This window comes from Homalodisca vitripennis, chromosome 5, assembly GCF_021130785.1.
Source record: "Homalodisca vitripennis isolate AUS2020 chromosome 5, UT_GWSS_2.1, whole genome shotgun sequence".
Lineage (NCBI taxonomy): Eukaryota > Metazoa > Arthropoda > Insecta > Hemiptera > Cicadellidae > Homalodisca > Homalodisca vitripennis.
Genome location: NC_060211.1, coordinates 116,205,313 through 116,229,183, shown reverse-complemented (window position 1 = coordinate 116,229,183; position 23,871 = coordinate 116,205,313). Strand labels below are relative to the sequence as shown.

The 23,871-nt window shown below is 31.0% G+C and overlaps 1 protein-coding gene across 2 annotated transcripts in view; it reads right to left on the bottom strand.

Annotated features, from left to right (window-relative positions):
* LOC124362777 (sodium/potassium-transporting ATPase subunit beta-1-interacting protein) overlaps positions 1 to 23,871 on the bottom strand; it is a 63,637-nt gene that overhangs the window by 21,754 nt on the left and 18,012 nt on the right. The window contains exons 5-7 of one of the 2 annotated variants that reach the window (XM_046817557.1): positions 21,571 to 21,771; positions 21,164 to 21,224; positions 4,993 to 5,478 (exon numbers count right to left, since the gene is read on the bottom strand). In XM_046817557.1, the coding sequence (XP_046673513.1) occupies positions 5,300 to 5,478; positions 21,164 to 21,224; positions 21,571 to 21,771 (441 nt within the window). In that variant the 3' untranslated portion in view covers positions 4,993 to 5,299. Of the gene's footprint in view, positions 1 to 4,992; positions 5,479 to 21,163; positions 21,225 to 21,570; positions 21,772 to 23,871 lie in introns of those variants that run through there. The other variant, XM_046817556.1, reaches the window with a different exon arrangement.

The window sequence follows — 23,871 nt, the reverse complement described above, 5'->3', positions numbered from 1 at the left end:
GACTTTATCAATAGTAAAGCTTACAAAACTTAACCTATAAACATAAGCCATAAAATTAATCATGTTATTTGAACTTTAACGCTAAAATATATCTTTATCGTTTTAAATAAATCCCAGGTGTACAATAACTTGTGGGTTGTATAATCAGTGATATGTACAACAATTACTTGTAAGGTATTGCTGTATAAATATTTAATAACAAATACTGACAGTTTTAGTACAAATGTTTTTTTTTTCAGGTTGCCACAGAAATTGTTTGGATAAAATACCTAAAGATGATCAAGTACAAATGTTTTTGGAGTTGTACAAGCATAGATAACAAAAATCAACAAGATTCGTTTCTGCAAGGACTTATGGAAATTAAAGCAATTTAAAAGGTCTCGACCAAAGCCAGGTATTCCCGCTGAAAAAACAAAAGGTAAGAGGATACAGTTTCTTATCATTTATCATACAAAGGAGAAAAATATTGCCGTTTGTAAAAATGCAATCATAGCATTGTACTCTGTCACCACTAAACGACTTAGAAGGATTTCAGACTTACTAAGTGTAGGAAAAATCACCAAAGGACAAACGTGGCAAAAACCCTACTAAGGTAAATGTTGTGCCTCCAGAAATATGTCAGAAGCTAAAAGATCACATTGAGTGCTTTCCAACCAAAGTGTCTCACTACACAGGAAAGCCTATAACTTATCTTTCTGCTGAGCTGAGCATTAAAATCATGCACAAACTGTTCACACAAATAAATCCAGAATTGAACGTTAAGTACAGTACATACTATAACTTATTATAAAGAAAACTATAACTTCAGATTTGGTAGGCCACAGAAAGATGTGTGCGGTTTATGTGAGGAGCTTACTACCAAAATCAAAAGCAATACGCTAAACGATAATGCAAAAAAGAGTAGCGGCAGCGGAAAAAATAGTACACTTGAGACGTGGAAAAAAATTCTATTCTGCTTTAGAATTTGTTACAAAAAAGTGTGAAGATGAGCCAGACACATATGGTATTTGTGTTGACTATATGCAGAATCTACCTTTACCTAATATCCCAGTACAAGAGATATTTTTACTACCGCCAACTCTGGGTTAACTGCTTTTGTGTCTATGACTTGAAAACAAAAAAGAGCACAACGTATCTCTATCATGAGGGAATCGCTAAAAAGGGAGGAAATGAAGTGTCTTCCTTTATTTTTGATTTTATAAAACAAACATGTACCCGAAACGGCACTAGAGATTCATGTTTTCTCTGATGCGTGTACAGGCCAAAATAGAAACCACACAGTATTGAGGGCCTTGTTATCAATATCCCACAACAGAAAATACCTGTAAAACAATACTTTCCCGTAAGAGGCCACAGTTTCTTGCCGTGTGACAGGACTTTTGGGGTTATTAAAAGAGCAATAAAAAACCAAGACAGAGTATATACACCCGAACAATATGAAACTTTGATAAAAGATGGCACAAAAGGGAAAATTGAAACTGTAATGTTAAAAGACAGTAGCATTATCTTGGATTTTGATCAGTGGTGGCCTAAAATACTTTAAAAAAGTATGTAAATTCAACAGAAACCATGACTATGAAAAACAAAGGTAGAAAAAAAGCTGAAAATATCTGAACTATACTATCTAGAAATGAATGAAGGTACTGTAAAAGGAAGTGAAACAATCAATGGATTGGTAAGCAGCACATTTCCTCTCATGAAACCTAATGTTGTACATATACCATAACCCATCAGAGCGAGCTTACAACGGAAAGAACCTAATTAATGAAAAAAAGATTGAGGACATAAAAAAAAGTTCAAAAATACATACCAGAAGAAGCAAAAATCATTCTACGACACTATCATAGCTTGGCCAACTACACGTCAAGATGACCTGGATTAAAACTAATAATGGAAAAAAATTTAAGTCTTTTTTAACAGTTAGACACACTGTTTTATCTATTTTGCAAATTAAAACATTAAATTGATTGTGTAAATATGTGTTTTATGATCATTTTCCCTGTTTTTAATGGAAGAAAGGGCACATATCCAAAACTAAAAAAAAATTGTAGAGGCTACAATTAAAAAAAATTAAATATGTAAAATTTGTGTGGAATATGTATTTCAGTATACTTCTTCAGATAATCTATTAAAAATTCACAATAAAACTCGGTTTCTTTTAATACAAACGGTTTTTTTATTGCTGGTGTAAAAATTAGAAAAATGTGACATGTGCCCTTTCTGAAATAAACGATTCAACTGTAGATATATAATACAGTACTAAATACATTATCAATAGTTATACAGTGATAAGTGTCTAGACAAATTTGTATTGGCAACCCTGCTCCCCACATTGACTCTGCAACCCAATTGAACAGACAATTAGAATGCCCTCTACTGGTCAAAAACAATTGCAGTATAATCAAAAATGTCTAATTACATGTTAAATATATGAACTTTTATGTGTTCTCTTAAATCAGTGCCCCCTAGAATGTAGCTTTCAAGATAAGGCTGCTGATCTTCCGATCAACTTGTAACAAATCCCTAGCTTTCATTAATAATTCAAACAAAATGACACAAGAATCTAGACTGCAAATTTATAATACAGTGTTGCCGCCGAACGGTCATGAATAGTTCTGAAAGTCTGATTAAAACTTATCCAGTCATTGATTTGGATTCAGCCCCCCACGAATAAATGTATAAATATTTTTTAAACTTATAGAGATTCAAATGACAATAAAAATGTGTTGTATTTGGGTGAATAAACAGAAGCAGAGAAACAATGTATTTTTTATAATTTTCTTTATACTAGTGAAATATATATTCAAACAAAAGTACTATTATTTATATCTTCTCTTTATTTTTTCTATAATAAAGACATTTTCAAAATAAAAAAGATGTTTAAATATTTACAAAAAATATAATAAACACATCATTATTTAATACGTTCAAATAATGATGGTCCAAGTACAATAGTCTTTAAAAGTGCCTTGCAGCGAGTATTTTTAGAAGGCATCAGTCGGCCAAACTGTGGTAAAAGTCCATATAAAAATATGTCCTACAGAATTACTGGCTAGGGATATAATTACATGTACATTTTTAATTGTTATAAAAACAAATTTGCTATGAAAAGAAAATTTAAAGTGTAAAAAATAACAATTTTGAAGTTTTATTTATATGTTATATGTAAATCTATTTGTAGGTGTAGAGTTACATTATTGCAATTATGACACTATTCCTTTGTACCCGGTTGTACTTGTTCTTAATGAATAAACAATATTTCAATTTGAATAACCTAGAGGACATTATTAGTTTATTATGTTTCAGTTTTCTTAAGCAATATAGACGTTTACAATTTTTTCTATTTGTATAATTAATAATATAGTCATGGTAATACTCTTTTTTGTTATATTTCTTAGTTATAATATATTCCTGTATGTAACTGCTTTCTGTGTATGAGAGTTATAGCATTACAAAACAGCACAAGTTTAGCGTGGTATATTTTTATACTAATGGTAATATCAAATTGTGTGCTAAATAAGAATATAAAAAAGCTAAACATTGTATCATCTTTAGACTATATTATTATTATTACAGTGTGTATATGTGTGTAAAATATCTATATTGTTTACCAGGTAATTGTTTTTAGAGTATTTCTAAGAGAATTACTGTTGAGGCTAATGTAATCCTTTGCATATGATTTAAATTTGACCTGATATATAACTGTTTGAGAGCCAGTAATTTTATTCTTAGTTAAAAGAAACAAAATGATTATCCAAAAACTAACCTATTTATATAGTTACACATTCCTAAATCAATAATTAATTTCTTGGATTCCACTACACAATCAATGCTAAACATCAATGAAAACTCTTGTAATCAGGAGCTGCCTCTTTCACAAACTGTTTTATTTGTTTTTTTTTTTAGTTAAATTAAGCCCTTTTTAATATCATTGTATGTGTTTTAAAGAATTCTTTAAAATTTAACTTAGTATAACATTTTATATCATTAAATAAAATATAAAAAGCACTTAAAGTTAATAAAGGTTTAAAATGTACTGATAACACACTAACAGCATTAATATAAAAGAACCATCTCTGACTACATTTAGTCTCATTGTTAGTGGATTAAATGTTATTCTTTTTGACTTACAGGTTTTTAAGATTGGTTATACAAAATGTATTTTACAAAAGAAATACCCTCTTCAGAAAGTAAAGCTTAATCACAGAAATTGCAGTTTGTTATAAAATAGTGTAATGGAAAATGCCCTACCATTCCTAAGCCCCTCAGAAATCTGCTTCAGAAAAATCATTTGTTTTATAATTATGACAGATTTTCTTGTTCCAGTCTGACAAAAAGACAAATGGTTAAAATTAGTGTAAATGTGAATGTCAAAAAAGGTAAATAATATATTACATATTGATGTATAGAAATTTAAATAATTATATAAAATATTACAATGAGTAATGTTTCTGTTTCATGGTAAAAAAATGTAAAAAATAAATGTGTAACATATTCTTAAATTGGCTTCAGCCTACAACTTACATTTGTCAAAATAATTTCTACTGTTCATAATTTCTAACTGAAGTTATATTTTATTTATGATTTTTATTTAGCATTATAACTAAAGAATATTTCTATATTATTCTTACAAAACGGTAGGAGTAAAGTTTTGTATGAAAATAACTTTTTTCTAATGAACTACTATATTATAAAATAGATATTATTTTTGATATTGGATTTTGGCTATATGACCTAAAAAACATTAGTCACTGTCAACCTAAAAGACTTGTTTTGTGTCAAAATAATTAAAATGTGTAAATCAAACAATCTGAAAGGCAAATTTAATAATTATGAACAGTGAGTACTCAAAAATATTATGAACTTAGGGTTGAAAAGATATGTTTGCAATGTTATGATTAAATGTGAATTTGTTTAAGTATATCACTTAGTATTTATTTAATAGCAATATAATTTTTTTAATATTAACAATAAATAGAACAAACAGAGAACTTAAATCTTAATTATTTATTTGTGATGCCAGTACACTAGTTTTATACATTATTTATGCTCTGTACATAATGACTAGCCAACATCACTCTTAAAGCTAAAGCAGTAAACAGTAAAACACCATGATAACATTACTTAAAACTTTCTATATTAAAGTAGTTTATAGTATCACTAACATTAAAATCAACACTTATTACAAATTAGCACCATGAGAAAAACTTATAAATTAGCATTATTTGTGTTAAAACCAAGCAATATCAACATGCACTTGACTAACTACCACAATACAGTAAGGCTGTTTCATCATTGTTCAATTCTTGGTTCGCTTTGTAATTGTGTTTGTCAGGTGACCAGACTCTGACAAGAACTGTTTTTGCAATCCTCTAGTGAGAGTGCCGGACTGGGAAGAAACTGGTGCGTAGTGAACATACATAGGCTGAAGGGCTAGATGCTGAGGGCTTTTTGACTCTAGTGCACCCATAAAGTCAACTACAAAAACAGAAAAAGAGAAGAACTAGCAATAATCATGCAAGATTTGTTATATTTTCTACAACTATTGTGCTATTGTGGCTACTACTAAAGCATCTGCTAACCATCACCAGATTGTATAAACAAAGAATAAGAACGTTTAGAATAAAACAAAAAAATTATTCTTTACAAGTTTATTACGTAACAAATGAGTAAAAAGTTATTTTTTCAATTATCTGTAAATATATTTTGCTAACTTAATTCTAGCAATGATTTGTACTGGATATACTAAAAATCCTAATAGTACTTTTCTATTTTATGGAACTTGGTTAAGAAACAGTTTTCTTACTTATATATTTTAAACTATTATATTCAATATTTTTTCTACGTATTATGCATGATACGTAGAAAAAAAGTTAAAAAATGCACAGGGTGTAAAAAAGTTTCACACGGGCTTGATAATTCTCGAACGGCTACAGATAAAACAATTAAACTTGGTACATCATTGCTGCATATATAAATCTACTTTTTGAAGTAACTACCATTTTTTTGTCATTTTAGGCGCATGGCCTGCAAGGAGCAGAAGGAAATCTTAAATAAGAGCATACTAGGTCAAGTAGTATCAAATTAAAGGTATTTATTAGTAGAGTACAATGCTGTAAATCTGACCTCAAAAGGTTCACTCTTAAAAAAATATACACTGGTTAGAAGTTTGAAACTTTTCACAGTGTAGTCCTGTTCGATATGGTTTAATATTCTTGTCTTGACTAAAATTGTGAAAGAGTACTGGACTTAAGATAGTTTTTAAGGTAGTTAGTGGCTCTTCACATGCAATGGAGTAAGGACTACAAAGAGTTCATACAAAATTTAAATAAGCGTAGCTCAAGATGTACATTGTTTTAAAGTGTAATTTAAGATGTACATCGAGTAAATTCCAAGGCCCAACGTAAATATAAGAACTGTCAATTATAATATCTGATACTAGGGTTTTCCCTTTATCATTCATCTCTGCTAAAGAACTCCTTGTAGACCATCCCTTACTGGATGTGAAGAGCCACTAACTACCTTAAAAACGATTTCTCAGTATGAAGTCAGTATTCATTTACTAAGTATAAATTTCAGAATTTGAGCCAAGACAATGACATCTAGACTAGGATCTATATAGTAAATGTTTCAATCTTTAAACCAGCATAATTTTTTAGAGTGAACCTTTTGAGGTTGGAGATTTGTGGCATTGTACTCAACTAATAAAGACCTTTAATTTGATATACTACTTGACCTATGCTCTCATTTAAGATTTCCTTCTGACACGATAAAAAATGGTAGTTACTTTAAAAAGTAGACTTATACGCGCAGTAATGATGTACCAAGTTTAATTGTTTTATCTACACATTATAAGTATTTATTCATGCAGTAAATAATATAGAATAAATATAACTGTACTAAAACCTGTCGTAATCAAAAGCTTTACTTTGTTTTCATGAAATGTTTATTAAAAAATATTTAGCACTGATCAGATCACTTCATCCACTTTAAAATAAACAACCAAATCAAATCTTACCACTTTACTTTTGATGTCCTTATTTTAAATGCATATAGTTATTAAAATTGTTAATTGAACTTATATACTCCTTAATTATCTCACTATGAGTACATAAACAAGTTTTCTTTCAAAGAGTCTGATGATTACAAGGGTATCTGAAAAATTTCAGACAGTATTATACTCAGGTCTGTTGTCAAGTTAAAAATTTTAAATGTAACAGCACTATACAATACTTTATTTTGATCTCCAGATATATATAATATATATATATATATATATATATATATATATATATATATATATAAGCATATAATCTTTCTATATATTGCTCACCATTTTACTAGTCAAGACGAGTCATCACTTTTGATTCCTCAACAATGTTTCTAACCTAATAATGTTACCTTGAATGATTCATGATCGATCTATGTTCATACTACAACTAGACCTGATTATGTTTGGCAAAGTCTGCACGATATCACTTCCTTAGGTCTCATTGTTTCTACCTACTGACCAAACCCAATTTATTAATTTTGTTAAATAGTTTATTTGATTTGAAAAATTGCTATTTTTTATATTACAATAGTTATCTTTATAAATATTTAATGTAAATCAAATTTGAAAGTATACACAAGCATTGCAAAAAAATTTAATTTTACACAATTTTAATGTTATATAATTATAAGAAATATGTTATAGTAAGAAAAATATGATATTCTGGATTACCAGTACAGCATCAATATTGGGAGAACCAGCAGTTGTCGCTCTGTCTAAGGCAGTGACTTTGTATCTTAGTTATGGGTAGCACAGATTAAAATCCTGTCTATGACCATAGCACTTTTTATCAATAACTCGTACTGTACTAACTCTTCTCCTTATTAAGGACCTGACAGGTCTGATAACTCTGGTCCAAGGAAGAACTCTATTGATTGATTGGTCAGAAGGTGAAAAATTGCAGTCCGTCCATCTATTAAATCCGAAGAACTCTATTCGATTTTGGGATCAAAGGCCAGTTCGCCCGTCTTTGCGATAACTCTTTTGTTACGTTCTGTTGAGTTCTTCGATATTCTATCATATTGGTTTATTCCCTTTGATAAAGTCCTTATTCAATCAGGATAAACCACATAACGTTAAAATGCATCTCTCCATAATATACGTAAAAGTAAGGCAGGGCTCATATTTTTGGTAACATAATATACTTAAAACAGAATAGCAGTCTTAATCTATTGGCTCACAGCTGTTACTTATGCAAAAACTATCCTACTAACACATCAAACCATTCCATCAAAGGAAATGCTTATTGCAATAAGATTTACATCACTAACATGATGTTTTTTCTAATTATGTGATTTTCTTAATACAAGTAGAAAAGAGATTTATTTCATAAGCATAACAAATTTGATGCTTAGCACCTGCATGCATGTTTCCTCTAATGCCCACAGCAAATACAAATTATACAAAATTGATAGTTATTTTGAAGAAACTATTAATTTTATTTTAATGTAATTAACATATTTTTAAAGTAGAAGATACAACATTATTTAGCAGGCTGTGTGTATTGTTTGGTACTGTTGGTGTGTCTGCAGATGGCAATGAAATATGAGTATGTTGATCTGCGCCTGTGGTTTGTGGCTGTGTTGCCAGCTAATACAATCCACTGAATAATATTTGGAAATATTATACTACAATGAAAATAATGTTAACAGCACAAAGTGATATGGTGTGAACTTTATGTTACTGATTACAAACATTCTAATGTTTTGCATATGTTATGTAATATAATTTTTAGATTAAATTTTTGTTGTACTATTTGCATTATACTGCAAACATTTTACTGTTATGTTTTGCTTCAATGTTTTGATCACTAAGGTACAGTACGCGCGCTGAAGGTTCGGCTCCGAGTCAACCGAGCGGACTATGGCGGGGGACGGGTGGATTGCCCGATATAACAACTGTTCTGCAGACATCCGCCAATGTTTGGCCCGTTGCAGTCTGAATATTTATTGTCCCTGTTCTCAGGATTCTTTATACATCAGTGTTTCGTATTCATTCATCTGTCATAAAATTAGTGTATAAACAATACACCCCAAAACACTTTCTATTCGAATATAATACAATGAAATGCAACATAATTTCATTAAAGTTTAAACTTTTAGTTTATCACAGATCACCACTATGGCCTAAAGTGTTTTTTTTTTTTTCAGAAATAAACTATTGCAAAGTGATTAAATGTTAAACTTTCAAATGGTATTGCCGAGTTGCATTTACGTGAATGGGCCATAAACTGTAGGGCAGCGGTGTCGGTGATACATTCCACTTCAGACTAAGTTACGGCTAACCTAAACTATGTATCTGAAAAAAGTTAAATCTAAAATTAACTTCAGTTCATTCAGAAAAACTTTCCCGCTGGTGAAAGTTTCCTGACCAAATAAAAAAAAAGTCCTCACATACAAACTTTTTTGTATCACAATTTTGGCACAGTTAATTTTAAAATATATTTTATTGAAGAAAAGTAAAAAATCATTGAAACTTAATACATCCATTAGCATTGGCATAAACAGGAAAATAGATCTGCGAAGTTTCAGAATTTTATTTGTACAGGAAGTTGGTCTAACCATAAGTTGATTGTCGAGCGAGAATTAAACATTGCCGTCCGTGACGGATCATTGGAGAGTCAATGTTTTTATTTGGTTAGTAGGGCAACGACAGGGCCGAACCTTCAGCGCGCGTACTGTAAAAATAAATACTTACAGTATGAATTTTATACAAGGCAGAGTCAAATACGAGGGGGTACCCAAAAAAAAACCGGAATTATTTTATAAAAATTATATATTATCAAATTTTTTACAATACGACCTTATCTCCTTCAAAATAATCTCCATTACAACTAATACACTTGTCCCAACGGTATTTCCATTGATCAAAACATTTTTTATAGTCATCTTTAGAAATGGCTGCAAGCTCGAGCTTCGTTTTTTTCTTAACCTCTTCAACGCTGTCAAATCGTTGACCTTTCAAGCCTCTTTTCATGTGTGGAAATAAAAAAAAGTCGCATGGAGCGAGGTCAGGCGAGTAAGGCAGCGGAACCATGCCGTTTTTGGCTAAAAACTGCCTAACTGAGATGGCTGTGTGTGCCGGTGCGTTGTCGTGGTGGAAGAACCAGTCTCCAGTCTGCCACAAATCGGGTCTTTTCTGGCGAACACTGTTGCGCAATCTTCTTAAAATCTCCAAATAACTACTCTCTGATAGTTCCTCAATTGTCTGTCGACGGTCGGAGAGCACAAGTTCACGAATTTTCTCAACATCTTCGTCCGTTCGAGAGGTTGATGGACGTCCAGAACTAGGTTTGTCTTCAATCGACATGTCGCCATTTTTAAATCGAGCGAACCACTCGTAGACCTGAGTTTTCCCCATAGCATCATCTTTGTAAGCTGTATTCAACATTAAAATAGTTTCTGCAGCATTTTTACCAAGTAAAAAACAAAATTTCACAGCTGCACGTTGTTCACTTAAACTAGCCATGACAAAAAACGAAACAAGAACAAAACAGGGTTAGCGAAAACAGTTACTACGAACGAACAGAATGCACTAGGACAACGGAACTGGGGTCACTGAGCTCGCAATGGGTTGCGCGACACACGCCTAGCGGCAGGAATGTGTACTACACGCTGCCGGCTGCCAGCAATACAATTCCGGTTACTTTTGGGTACCCCCTCGTAGTTCCCGGAATTGGGTTATGTATATTTATTGAATAAAGTTAAAAACTTACACATCTGTTTTCCCTCAAAATACTCTCATTTTGCAACATACTTGCCCCAACGTTCATACACCTGTTCAAACAATTTTGGGACTCATATTGTGCAATGTCTTTAATTGTTTTTATTGCCATTTCCTTGATCCTCAGCATCTGCAAATTTTTTCCCTTCAACAATGTTTTCAACCACGGAAATAGGATGAAATCGGCTGGCACCAGATAAGGAGAAGTAGGGTAATGTTCTAGTGTGGTAATACTGTTCTTGGCTGGATAATTATGTACCAACAAAACCAATGTGCAGGGGGGCATTGTAATGAAGCAAAATTAAATTCAATCTATGTTCAAATGATTATGAAAGATGCTATGGATACTACCATGTGATGAATTTACCTTTCATACAATTTTGTCAATTGTTAGTCTTCTGTTTGCTTGTACAATCTACTATTTGTGCCATTCATAAACTTGACTCTTCTTCATCGGCTCGTCTCCATAAGCATGAAAATTTAATGTTCGTTCGCTGTTCACTAATTTCCATTTTTTTTAATCCAAAATATTAATTTGCAGACATATGAAAATATTCTTCACGAGTAAACAATGGCAACTGAACGATATTAACATTACAGATATTCTATCCCCAGAAATAGTACCAACTGCTAAAAAACAAATTTCCCACTGGTTGTATATTTTAATCGATTTATATAACTTTTTGACTCTACCTAGTATTAATAAAGCTTGGATTCAAGACAGTGTATTAAAATTGTTCGCTTTGAAAAAAATATAAACTGGTATACAACCAATTCTTTGCCAAATATCTTATGTTTGTGTAACTTAACTTTTTTCACCAAGACTTAGAAACTTATCTTATAGTAAAAGTTTTTAGGTTATCTATGACTTAAAACATATTGGGATTACATGTTAAGATGTATTTGTATTGGCTCATAAAAAGTGTTTGTAGTTACTTTGCCATTTTTAATAATTGTTGGTAATGAATGCACAATTTTTATAATTTTACAAAGTGCTTTATACTTTTATTATTGGATGATAAATTGCATGTTTTGGTTATTTGAAAATTGATATGAGGGGATCTATCAGGAGACTTAATTATGTACTTTCACACAAAAGGTTTTTTTGGCAAATACTTTTTTTATATTGTTTTTGTATACAGAACTTTTATTTTATTTCTATATGCAAGTTATGCATTCTTTAGCAAAAATAAAATTGTATAATATGTTAATAAAGTGAGTGCATTTTACAACAGTTTGGAAACAAATCAGCCAAAATAGGCCTGCCTGTACCAATGGATACCACTACGGGTTTTTTAGTGAAGTATCCATCCTCCATTTGCTAATCAACTGTTACGCGACCAAACGTCTCAGATTGGTTATGTAGATTAAGGGGGAACCCTTCCGAGACTGGGAAGAACTAGAAATTCGTTGCAATCTGCCCAATCAGTGAGTCACTGTACTCTGCTTAGTATTACATGAGTGCTTCCATTGCGCTTCCAAGACTCAATGTCTTGAATAAAATCTATAGCAGGGGGTCAGAAATTTGGCCTTCTTTAGAAACACTATAATCTCTATGATACACAAAGCTTTTAGTGACAAGTTTATGGGTGAAAATCAAATAAAAGTTATTTTTAGGCAATTATGATCTGGCAGGCTTGTAACGAATAAAAACCCATTACAACATTAATTGATTGAATGGAGTTGGGAGATCTTTGCATTAAAAAATCTGCAGTTTTTGAAATTTTACAACAGAAAACAATGAAGAGACTCCTCTTCACCCCATATGATCTGAAATGATCAGTCGTATAATAATCGGTCAGCAATGGAAGGTTGAATACTTTTCTATCAGACCTTGTAGACAGGCAGTTGGAAGGCGTAAATATTATTTAAGCATTTAATAAGTTTTGAACTGTAAAAGTTTAATTACAATAATGGAAACCTTTAAAAACTTATTTTTATATTTTTATGTTAAGGAAAACTAGAAATTATAAAATTACTAATAAGTGTTTCAATACACATGTTGCTACATATAACACAATATAATTAATAAAAATTAGATCAGCTGTATAGTCTATAACAGCTTCAATATGTGTACCCATATTAAAATATATAGACACATAACTTTTGATTTGATTTATTACAAGAATGTGTTTATCCCATTGTGTTAACATTCAATGGGCTATTAATTGTGAAATTTAATAAACTGTTAAAAGCTTCAAACATAAAAATAATCCATTTAGCAAGCTAAACATAATGTAAAATTTGAAAATGTAACTTTGTGATTGTCTTTATATATACCTTATATACACAAAGACAAATACAATTTTTTTAAACACATTTACTTTATGGTAATAGAGGAAATCCATTGATTTTAAACCTAACATGTAAAAATTAATTATTTAGTAGGAAATTGTCAAATGGGGAGAAAGTAAAATCAAAAAACTCATATAAATGTGTAAATTAACAAGAAACATTTATTGTTTTGCATGAAAACATGAATTGAGGACGATTACTATTTAGTTCATAACTTCCTCCAATTACATCAAAAAGGAGAAAACAAGAATTATTGGTTCATTCTAGATGAATTTCTCAAACTTCTTGGAACTATACTGTTTTTTGATACTTTAGGTTTCCCTGTTAGTTCATTTTTCAGAATTGGCAACCAAAGCAGGTTAATTTCGCCTAGTGGTTGACTGATTGGTTGATCTGCTAATTTAATGTATGCCTCAATTAATTTCCTTTTAAAGAAATGAGGTTCCTGATGTATTATGTTGGCTTCATCCCAGTTAATATTAATATGATAGTCTTCAGACCAACAATGATGTGCATTTTTTTTTACTTTTCTTTTAGTTCCTTTCTCGTGTTTTCTATGTTCTTTTACCCTAAGATTATTGGCCTTTTTTTTTGCCTATGTATTACCTATTGCAACTACATTTTATACCATAAACACAGTTTTTGAAATCCTGGGTGTGGTTTTTTGTCTTTGTTTTTACGAGACTTTGTCTCAGAGTGTTGTGTGTTTTAAACGCAGTTATAATATTAGGCTTTCTACTTATTCTTCTAGTTTTTTCCGATAATTCCGGCATATAAAATATTGACCAAAACACAAATTTATATCTATTCTGATTTATTGACCAGGAATGATTCTTCTATTTCGTTTGTACTTGTTTATTACTGATTGAGGGTGTCTTGGATCTGAATCAACTCTTAAATTTATTTTTTAATCCATCTTTATCTGAACATAAAGATTTTGTTCTATAAAATAATGAGTAGGCCACTCCTTTGTTGGCAGATTTTTTGATTTGATTGACAGTTTAAATATTTTCTATGTGTTTTCTCGAAAAAAAAATTTGGAATCTTAAGGACTTCCCTTTATCTCATTACACATCCAAAAAAGGAAGCTTGTTTTGGACTTCTATCTACATACCTCCACCAAATCTTTGGTTTAAACTGAGCTAAAGCCCAAGCTTTATGTTCAAATTCCTCTATAAATATATTGGCATAAATAGAAGACAGTGGAAAACCCACTGCCATCCCTTCATCTTGATGATTAATTCTGAAAAATGAACTAACAAAGAAAACTAAAATATCAAAACAGATAAGAGATTGGTAATAAACCAATGTGGAGTCCCAGTATGGTTTTGTGAAGTTTATTTAGAATGAACCAATAACAAAAAAGGCCCAATTCTGTTTCCTCATTTTAGATGCTGATCGCTATTTTCTGTGATGATCGCTACTATTGGCCTCTGGTCATTTTTCTGTCGTTGGTCAGTGAGTATAGACCTATTGTGACCTGTATTCTGTAGTTCAGTTTTAATAATTAGTGTTTTATTTTCTTTTTATTAAGTGCATGTTTTAGAGTTAGGGTGCATGAGCTGACACACAACATGGTTGTTGTGATTCCAGACACATTACCCATGTCACAACGCTCTGATATGATTTGTTTATTTTAACCTAGTTAGCTGATGTAGAACACTGTAAAAGTTAGTTTTTTACTTCAAAATTAACATAAACCAAAAAGAGAAAACTAAATAAAAACAATTCTACTTCAGCTCAAAAAAGTCAGAAATGTTGGATTCCGTTAGAATCTCACAAATACCATTTGATCTACAAAGATCACCCATCCATAAATATAATAATCAATAGTGTATGATACAAATTTGCTCACTTTGAATAAAATAATATCTAAACCAAAATCAAAATTATTGTTTAAAAACAACCTCCGCTGTATAAATGTTAACAAGTTCACATCTGGAAAATCACACAAAAGCATTAAACACACATTAAAAACAACTCATAGGCTTTTGATGATTGACTTGAAATCTAAAGTTCTTTGATCAGTAATATTGCTTTACCGGTAAAATACGCATCAACACCTGCTGTGTCAATTGCTCTTTGGAAGTTACATGATCGATACCAAATGGGTCGGTTGACGTTTCCAAAGTGAACTCTTATGTTTTTTTTCATACATCTTCTTTATACATCTGTTTTTTGAGTAGAAATCACATTTATTACAATCAACCATTCATTGGGAAAATAATCACAAGTCTTTCAAGAATACTAATAATAATTCATGCAATTTTATTAACAGCTGATTAAATAAGAAAAATTCTGTTATCATAATGCATCCTACAATGATGTTTTCACTCAATCGATTTTAGACTCCTAACAAACAGTATAGAATTGTAATTTTATCAAATTTACAATCACTGACAATAATTATAGAATCACTTATATCCTTGTTTTATTATTAGGCTTAAATACTCTTTTTTCATATATTATATGAGCAACTAAGTGATAAATGTATGTTTTTCATACAAATAATTAAAAATTCTCATTATAAAATAGATACAGAGTGGATTTGTTTAGCATGCAAAGCAGTTAATCAAAGATTAGATGACATGCAACTAATATTAAAAAGCAGGCACAAGCAAAGCAAAATACAATCGCCTAGTTCCCTGATAACTCAAACCTTGCATTGTAATGTAATAAACCAAAACACACCTTTAAATAATATTTTCTCACCTAAATGTAATACCTATAAGTTGAGGCAAAAACAAACAGCTTTGTAAACTCAAATAATAACATAGTAAAAAATAATTATTTTTGAAATTATTGCAATTCTTTTGACCTTTAAAACATAAATATGTATAAATAAAATATTTTCAAATTATTTTGTTTTTAAAAATTGTTGGAATGAAATACAACTGTTGCAATGACTGCTGATTTCACATTCTTTCTATTCCTGTAACTCAAAATCTTTATTACCCAAGTCTGATTCCAAACTATGTAATTTGTAATTTAGGTATATTACAGTGGAATCCCGCTAATCCGAAGATCCAGTTAACCCAAACAGAGCTCCAATAAAACCTCATCTATTAGCAAAGTAAAATTAGGACTTGTATAACAAATGGAATCACAATTATGAGGATTTAAAAATTTTAAATTAATTTAAAATCCAATCAACATCAAATGACAGACAATTTGGGGCTAACATCTCTTTCTACACTGACAATTTGATCTACAACAAATGACATCATTATATCAAAGGATGTCATTTAAAAACTGATCTACATCAATTGATTCCACAAACTTGGGGCTAGGCCTATATACATCCAACTATGCATTTTATATACATTAACAATACCCTAAAGCTTGTGTACAAATTATTTTACACCCTATATAAGCAGAAGGAGGGTTAAAAAGTCGCCATAACAAGATCTTTGTACAAGTAATCTTAAAAAGTAGTACCTGTACTAATAAATCTAATGCAATGTGTTGAAGATGATAACCATGCTTGATATATACATTCTTTCCTACAATCATTATACCATATAAACCAGAAAAGATATTTTATATTAAAATGTGTTACTAAAAATATTTAATTTACAGAGTTTTGATTTTGCTTGACGTTTTAATAGAAAAGACATTTTACATTCTTCCACATTTAATTTATTTAAAAAGCGCTTTCGCCAGTTAAGGGATCATTTGCTTGACGTTTGTTTGACTACAAATTATTAAAAAACAAATGGAATTTATAATATCAATTTTAAAATTAAAATAAATGAGCTTCAAGAAATGTAAAACTGTAAGTAATAAAATTTAAAAAAAACTAAAAGTAAAAAATTACTTTACTTTGGGAAATCAAGTCATTTAAAGGCAATACCACACAATTTCTGAAACAGCGCAAAAAAATTAAAAATTATGTCCAATAGACATTTTCCCTGTATTGCAGCCCTTCTAAATAAAAGTGTAATGTTCCATAAACAACAAAAGGGATCACAGTCACAAAGTTTAGTATTTTATATCATAACAACAATGAATATTCATATTAATTACAAAATATCAGATACTTCATTAATGAGAAGGAGATTAAAGATACCTTACAAATATAACAGATTTACTGTTAAAATAAGTCTTGTAAATGTTCAGAAAAATTGGTTATATGAGATTAGTTTTAATAATATTTTTTTCATTTATTTCTTCATTCTTAACACTCTGACCATGGTAGATGCACTAGTGCATTCTGACTGGATAGTTAACCCTAGAGGCGGCTATATTAAAAGTACCTGTTGCCAGCTATTTTTGGACCATTTTACAAACAATTTTTGTCCATAAAATTATAAAACCTATTTCTCTTACACAAACCTATTAGTTTTTTTATATAATTTTATTCAGCGTTAAGATTTAAATTATAAATATATTAATTATATTACGTTAGATGAGCACATGAAAAAATTTATGATCAGGAAAACGAGAAAGTTTGGTTTTTGGATCAGGATTTTTTTTTTTAATTTAAATAATGCTTAAGAAAAATATAAATAATTTCTTTATCCCATCAATGTAAATGTAAAGAAGTTTTTAAATATTATTCCCTATACATATAAATATTATTTTTTTGATTCCTCTAAAATAAAAAAGTCAGTGTTAAATAAAATTTCTATAAAATTACACTTATATGTCTAAAATGTCTAAATACTCGTAATATATAATTAAAGAAAATAATAACGCAAATCACATCATTCTGTTATTTTATATGAAATCAGTCAAAACACAAAAAATTATTTTTTTACAGCAACATTTCCTAAAACTATTTTGTTTTCTATTATGCAGAAAAATATAAACAACTTTTAACACCTGTAGTCTAAATGTAATTCCATACATAGAAATGTATATTTTAAAATTCTTAAATACATAAAACTATAATGTATAAAAATGCAACAAAAACACATTTTCAAAGGGTTATTTTCAGCTCTTCATATCTTGTAACCTTGTAAAATATTTTATGAAGTAGCAATGTTGTAATTATTCATTTGTACATTAAGATATGTAAGTAAATATGATTTAGCAATGTACAGAGTAAAAAGTAAATTTACAATAATAATCCCAGTTAGTTCAAGAATTCACTTAAAATTTAAACAATGAAATTTAACCACTATATCTGGCCAAAACTCACTATATTTTCCACAAACACAATAGATTTCACAACATTTATAATGGTAAACTACACTACGCTTCACTTCACTACATATAACTACAACATAAACTGTGCAACGAAATCTGAAAACTAAAACAACCTTCACCGAGAATATTGCGGACGCGAACCAACCACTCAAGAAAATAGTGACTCACTATATTATAAAGCGTAATTTGGTTTAGTTTTGCAAAATCAACAAAAACTAAATACACAACTAGTTTGATCGAGCCAAGAGAGAAACTCCAGCTTGAAGTGTAGCATATATGTAATTTTACTTGGTAACTTATAAATTACACAGGCAATAAATACTTTAGATAGCAATACTTTTGTAGCTCTTATGGCAAATTAGGAACACAACAAAATACTGATTGCAGATGTAGAATAAATAATTCTTAGCTCGAAAACAATTTTTCTAGTCAAAAACTTACAACAGGCAAGATTTAGTGCTTGATTTGAGCTTTCCATTGGTACTGTTTGCTATAAACCAATCCAGCTATGATTTTTTATAAATTATGTAAATGTCAGCTAGCGGTGCACAAACTCTCATGTTACTCTCACAGTAAAAGGTTTTTACCATTGACAGGGTGGCCACTCACAACCTCTTTTCAAATTCCCAGTTTTTCCTGGTTTTCCCAATCGAAAATTTCTGATTCTCTAATATAATTTTAAGCTAAATAAAACAACTGTAAGACTGTATTTAACCCTTATGCCAAGTGCAGCAGTGACGGCTTATCGTAACCAGCTATATTTGCAAGAAATGCAGTGCTCTAGCAAATTTCGCTTTATATTCTTTAGAAGAATTTGAGCACTTTCCCTTAAGACCTTAATATTAAATTTTGTAATAGTACAACAAAATGTGCAAATTAATAATAAGGATTATTTTGATTTTATTTGATTACGAAGTCTGAGATGTCTGGGGAATGTTTATAATTGAAATTTTAATAGCCGACACTGATCCAGGTCTTGCAAACAACTGTTCATCACTGGTTGCAGCAGTAATCGTGAGAGCTCTTGCACCTGTTTAGACGTGATTTTTACAGTTGGAAACAAAACTTGCGTAATTTCTTGCCAGTGTAAACGCAGCTCAGTGGGCTTTAGATGTTACTGTGATATCATAACACAACTTAATTTTCTTTGTTTTAACTATGTAATCTGTAAGACCCAATCAGAATGTGTATGAGGAGCACTCAATCAAAGACCAACCATGGCCTTGGCCATGATGGAGCGGTAAGCAGTAGGTTACGCGTGCCGGATCGAGCTGAAACTTAAAGTTTAATGTTTGTATTCTACACATAGGGAACACTCGACACTGAGACAGACATGAGTGGCAGGGCGGTACCACACAATGCCACTTATCCGCCACCAATTCTAGAAAATAAATTGTCTCGGTTTCTCCTGCCGCTCAGGCCTCAGCTCATTCTGTCATTGCTGTGCACCATATCAGATGCAAATGCGCCCTTCTTGGCGTTACTTGTTGTAGCTTACTCACTAATTTCTTCTCCAAAATGACACCTCAAAACTGGGTTGCACCTCTTATAAAACTGTCAAACATATTATATTATTCAACGAACCATACTATTAACCTTGTTTAAAGGGTGAATAGTGTAAATTTTAGGCCTGTGCTATCTATCTTATACACGTCTTGTCAAAATAACCATTTTCACTCAAGAATAAGAGTTGAACAATATCGTCCGGAGACCCTACTTCAACAAAACTGAATAATATTTAAATAGATAAAACCCATTTGTATTGCGGTCAATACCTTCAGATGAAGCTCCCGAATATATATATATATATATATCGTCGATCTTCATTAACAATTTCACGATCCACGTCGCAAAAAATACAATGTTTCGAGAATAATCAGTTCTCGATTCAAGGAACTTTCAAATTATGTCTTGGTTTTTTTATAAGTTCTTGGACATGGAAAAACTGTTTTTAAAAATTTCCCGGTTTATTCCAGGTCAGGTGGCCACCTCTACTTATATAAATTATGAGGCTGTGGAAGATGTATTATAAAAAAGCAAGTATCTTTTGATTGGTATGCATTACTTTGCATTTGGAGTAGTATTTCACAATTAAATGTTGATTTGTAACAAAAGCTACCAAAACGACTACATTGTAGCTCCACCGCCACCAAAGATAACATTTGAAGAATTACAAAGTAGGTCTACAGCCATTCTGGGGTTAAGAGTAGTCAAAATTACCCAGTATAGAGAGAGCCACAGTGATGGTGTTGATACTTCACATTTTACATCATACAAAACTTCTTTTCTTTTTTCAGGAGATGTTTTGTTATATTATTGGTTTTAATGAATTTCTATATCAATATATTAAAGCTTTACTAAAATTATGAATTTTTATATTACAACAATTCAATATAACAACATTCAACATTTCCATATTTCTTGCAATAAGTTATATCTGTATAAATAACTTTATCTAAAATTATAATTTTGTATCCAAGTATTTAAGATTTACAAAAATATATATTTAAACCCTAAATCGAGCAAGCTAAAGCTCTGAACTAAAACAAATATAAATATTTCTATTTATTTTTACCAATTCTCAAAATGTTGGTCCATATTTTAAAATACCTTGTCTGTGTAAATTTAAGTTGCATTATGTAGCAGAATATGGAGGGATTGGGATTACTTGTGTATACATCATGCTGCTAGGCACATGCCTGGTTTAATGTACACTGAATTGTATTTTGTTCTTACTGTCCTCATTTTGAGATAAAATTTTCATTATTTACAGTTTAATATTTATAATTTTTTAAACAATATAAATACTAATATTCAGATTATTATTGAGATAGTATAAAAGAGATTAATGCAAGTGAAGCATTTTAATTAATTTAATCTATTGATTTTATTTTATTAAGGTAATGGTGCTTATTATTTACATGTATAATTAATTGTACTTACAGGTGTCATCTTCATCCATAAGGGACCAGCTTATGATTACACTTGATACCAATCCAATAGCCTGCAATAAAAATATTAGTTAGAGCAATGTTTGTTGTACAACACAAAAATATTTATAAAAACTACTCGTACCTATTACAACTTTTCATAATGTTGGCTCCAAGTTATTCACTGTATCTCAACACAAAAGGAGTAAAAAATACCTTATTGACGCTTTACGATTGATCCCAGTAACAACTATTCATGTAAGATAATAACATTTTTACAATAATTATAACAAAGCATACAGTTTTTGAAAACTGATATAATGTTATATTAGTCACCATACTGTAATGGTTTAAACTTTGCTCTTCAAGTTTACCATAGTTTTATCATGGTATTGCATAAGTAAAGCAGTCTGTACTAACGGCCAAACAGAGGTGGAGCAAAGCCTGAGCAGACTCCAGTAGATGATATTCCAGGAGACAGTCGGAGACAGAGTCTGGCCGCAGAGGTCGCCAAGGCACCTCCAGAGTGCTGAGATTGGCCAGGTACACAGGCTTACAGCCCGGACCGTTCACCTCCCACCAGCTGACACTGCCTGTACCCAGGTTCAGCAAGTCACTGTCCTACATTACATAATCACACAGAGAGTACAGATTAGATAGTGCCTGAAGGTGTTAAAATATTCTAATTTTAGTTGAGTCTTCTCTAATACAAGTTTGGCCAATATATCCTACTCAAAAATCAAGTTAACTGTAAGAATGATATGTTATGTCAAGCTTGGAAGTGGACAAATGATCATTACCCATGATATGATATAAGAATAAAGAATAAATATAAAGAAATAAGAAAAACAACAAATGTGCCAAAAGTGAATCTGGCACAAAGGACTAAAATTATTTAACAATTAGAGTATTATGTGGCATAAGTTAAGGACACAGGCCAAGGTGCAATGTGTCCAAATGATGAAATACTTGGTCACAACCAGAATTTTCAAAGTTTGCTTACTATATAATATTTTTACAATTATGTTTCAAACCACACTTAAACAATCCAGAAACATAAATTACTGGCACTAAATGCTCTACTTCGTAACCAATTTAAATTTAAAAATACAGTATAAACTCTTAAACCTCACAAGAAGAAATAATCTTTTCTAACAGGTGTCAAAATGTGACACGCATAAAGAAAATCTTTCAATAAAATCTTACAACTGCTTTCCAAGTCCAAACATTTAAATCTAGTATTAGGTATTAGTATTAAGAAGTCCAAGTATAAATTAACCAAAAGGAATTTTTTAGGTTAATGTGAATCTCCCGAGATTACTACGAGGGCTGTTTTTTAAGTAAGGGCCGTTTTTTTTTTTTGTAAATAAACAACAATTATTTTTTTCAAAATACATTTATTTTCAGAATCTGCAACTTTTCTTTATTTTTCTACATAGTTGCCTTGTTTGTTAAGGCACTTATCATATCTTAAAACTAAGTTTTGAAATCCCTCTTCAAAGAAATCTGCCGCCTGCTATGACAACCAGGAGTTCACGGCCGTCTTGACTTCTTCGTCGTCATTGTAGCGCTTCCCGCCAAGATGATTTTTCAAGTAACGAAAAAGGTGGAAATCGCTCGGAGCAAGGTCGGGGCTGTACGGCGGATGATTCAAAACTTCCCAGCCAAAAGAGTCGATCATTTCCTGTGTCCGAGCAGCGGTGTGAGGCCTTGCATTGTCGTGGAGGAGCAGAATTCCCTTTGTCAGCATGCCGCGTCTTTTGTTCTGAATGGCGCGTCGGAGACTGGCCAGGGTTGCGCAGTAGGCTTCTGAGTTAATCATCATTCCTCGCGGCATAAAGTCCACTAGCAAAACACCGCGCCTGTCCCAGAACACAGTTGCCATAACTTTGCGCCGCGACAGCGTTTGCTTGGCTTTGACTTTGACTGGAGATGTTGTGTGCCGCCATTCCATGGACTGTTGCTTTGATTCAGGAGTGATATGGGATACCCATGTTTCATCTCCTGTGACAATTCGACTCAACATGTCGTCTCCTTCCTCGTCGTAGCGGGTCAAGAAAGTCAAAGAACTGCTTAATCTCTTTTTTTTTTGTGATCCTCAGTGAGGAGTTTGGGTACCCATCTTGAGCACAATTTTTTAAAGTTTAGGTTTTCTGACACAATTTTGTACAGTACTGACCTGGACACTTGAGGAAATTCCATAGAGAGAGTGGTTGTTTATTAATTTAATTGACTAGTTTATATGAAGAAACATGTTATTTAAAAGCAGTTATAGTTAAAAATTCAAAAAGGCCAAATATTCAATGGTTTACGCCAAAACTTAAGAATTTTAGAAGTTTTGTTTTAGTTTGTTATGACAATTTAAAAAAATAGTAAAGGTACAGAAAGAGAACTGTTGGCTTAAATCAGTGTACAAGGAAGCTAGAAAACTGTATAAAGCCTTGATTAAGGTAGAAAAGCTATTGGCAAATGAAGATTACATTAAGAGGTCTAAAAATAAATGTAAAGCTGCATGGAATATTATCAAAGCTGAAAAAAGCACAGAAGTGCAATCTAATGAGTCTTATATTGATTCTAATGTTTTTTAATGATTATTTTATAAATTGTAGCACTAGATATGAATAAAACTCAAGTACCTGATGATTTTAGTGTAGCTCTTAGCTTAGTAAATAATTATGTAAATAGTTGTACTCCAAGAAATACGTTATATTGGAAAGTAAA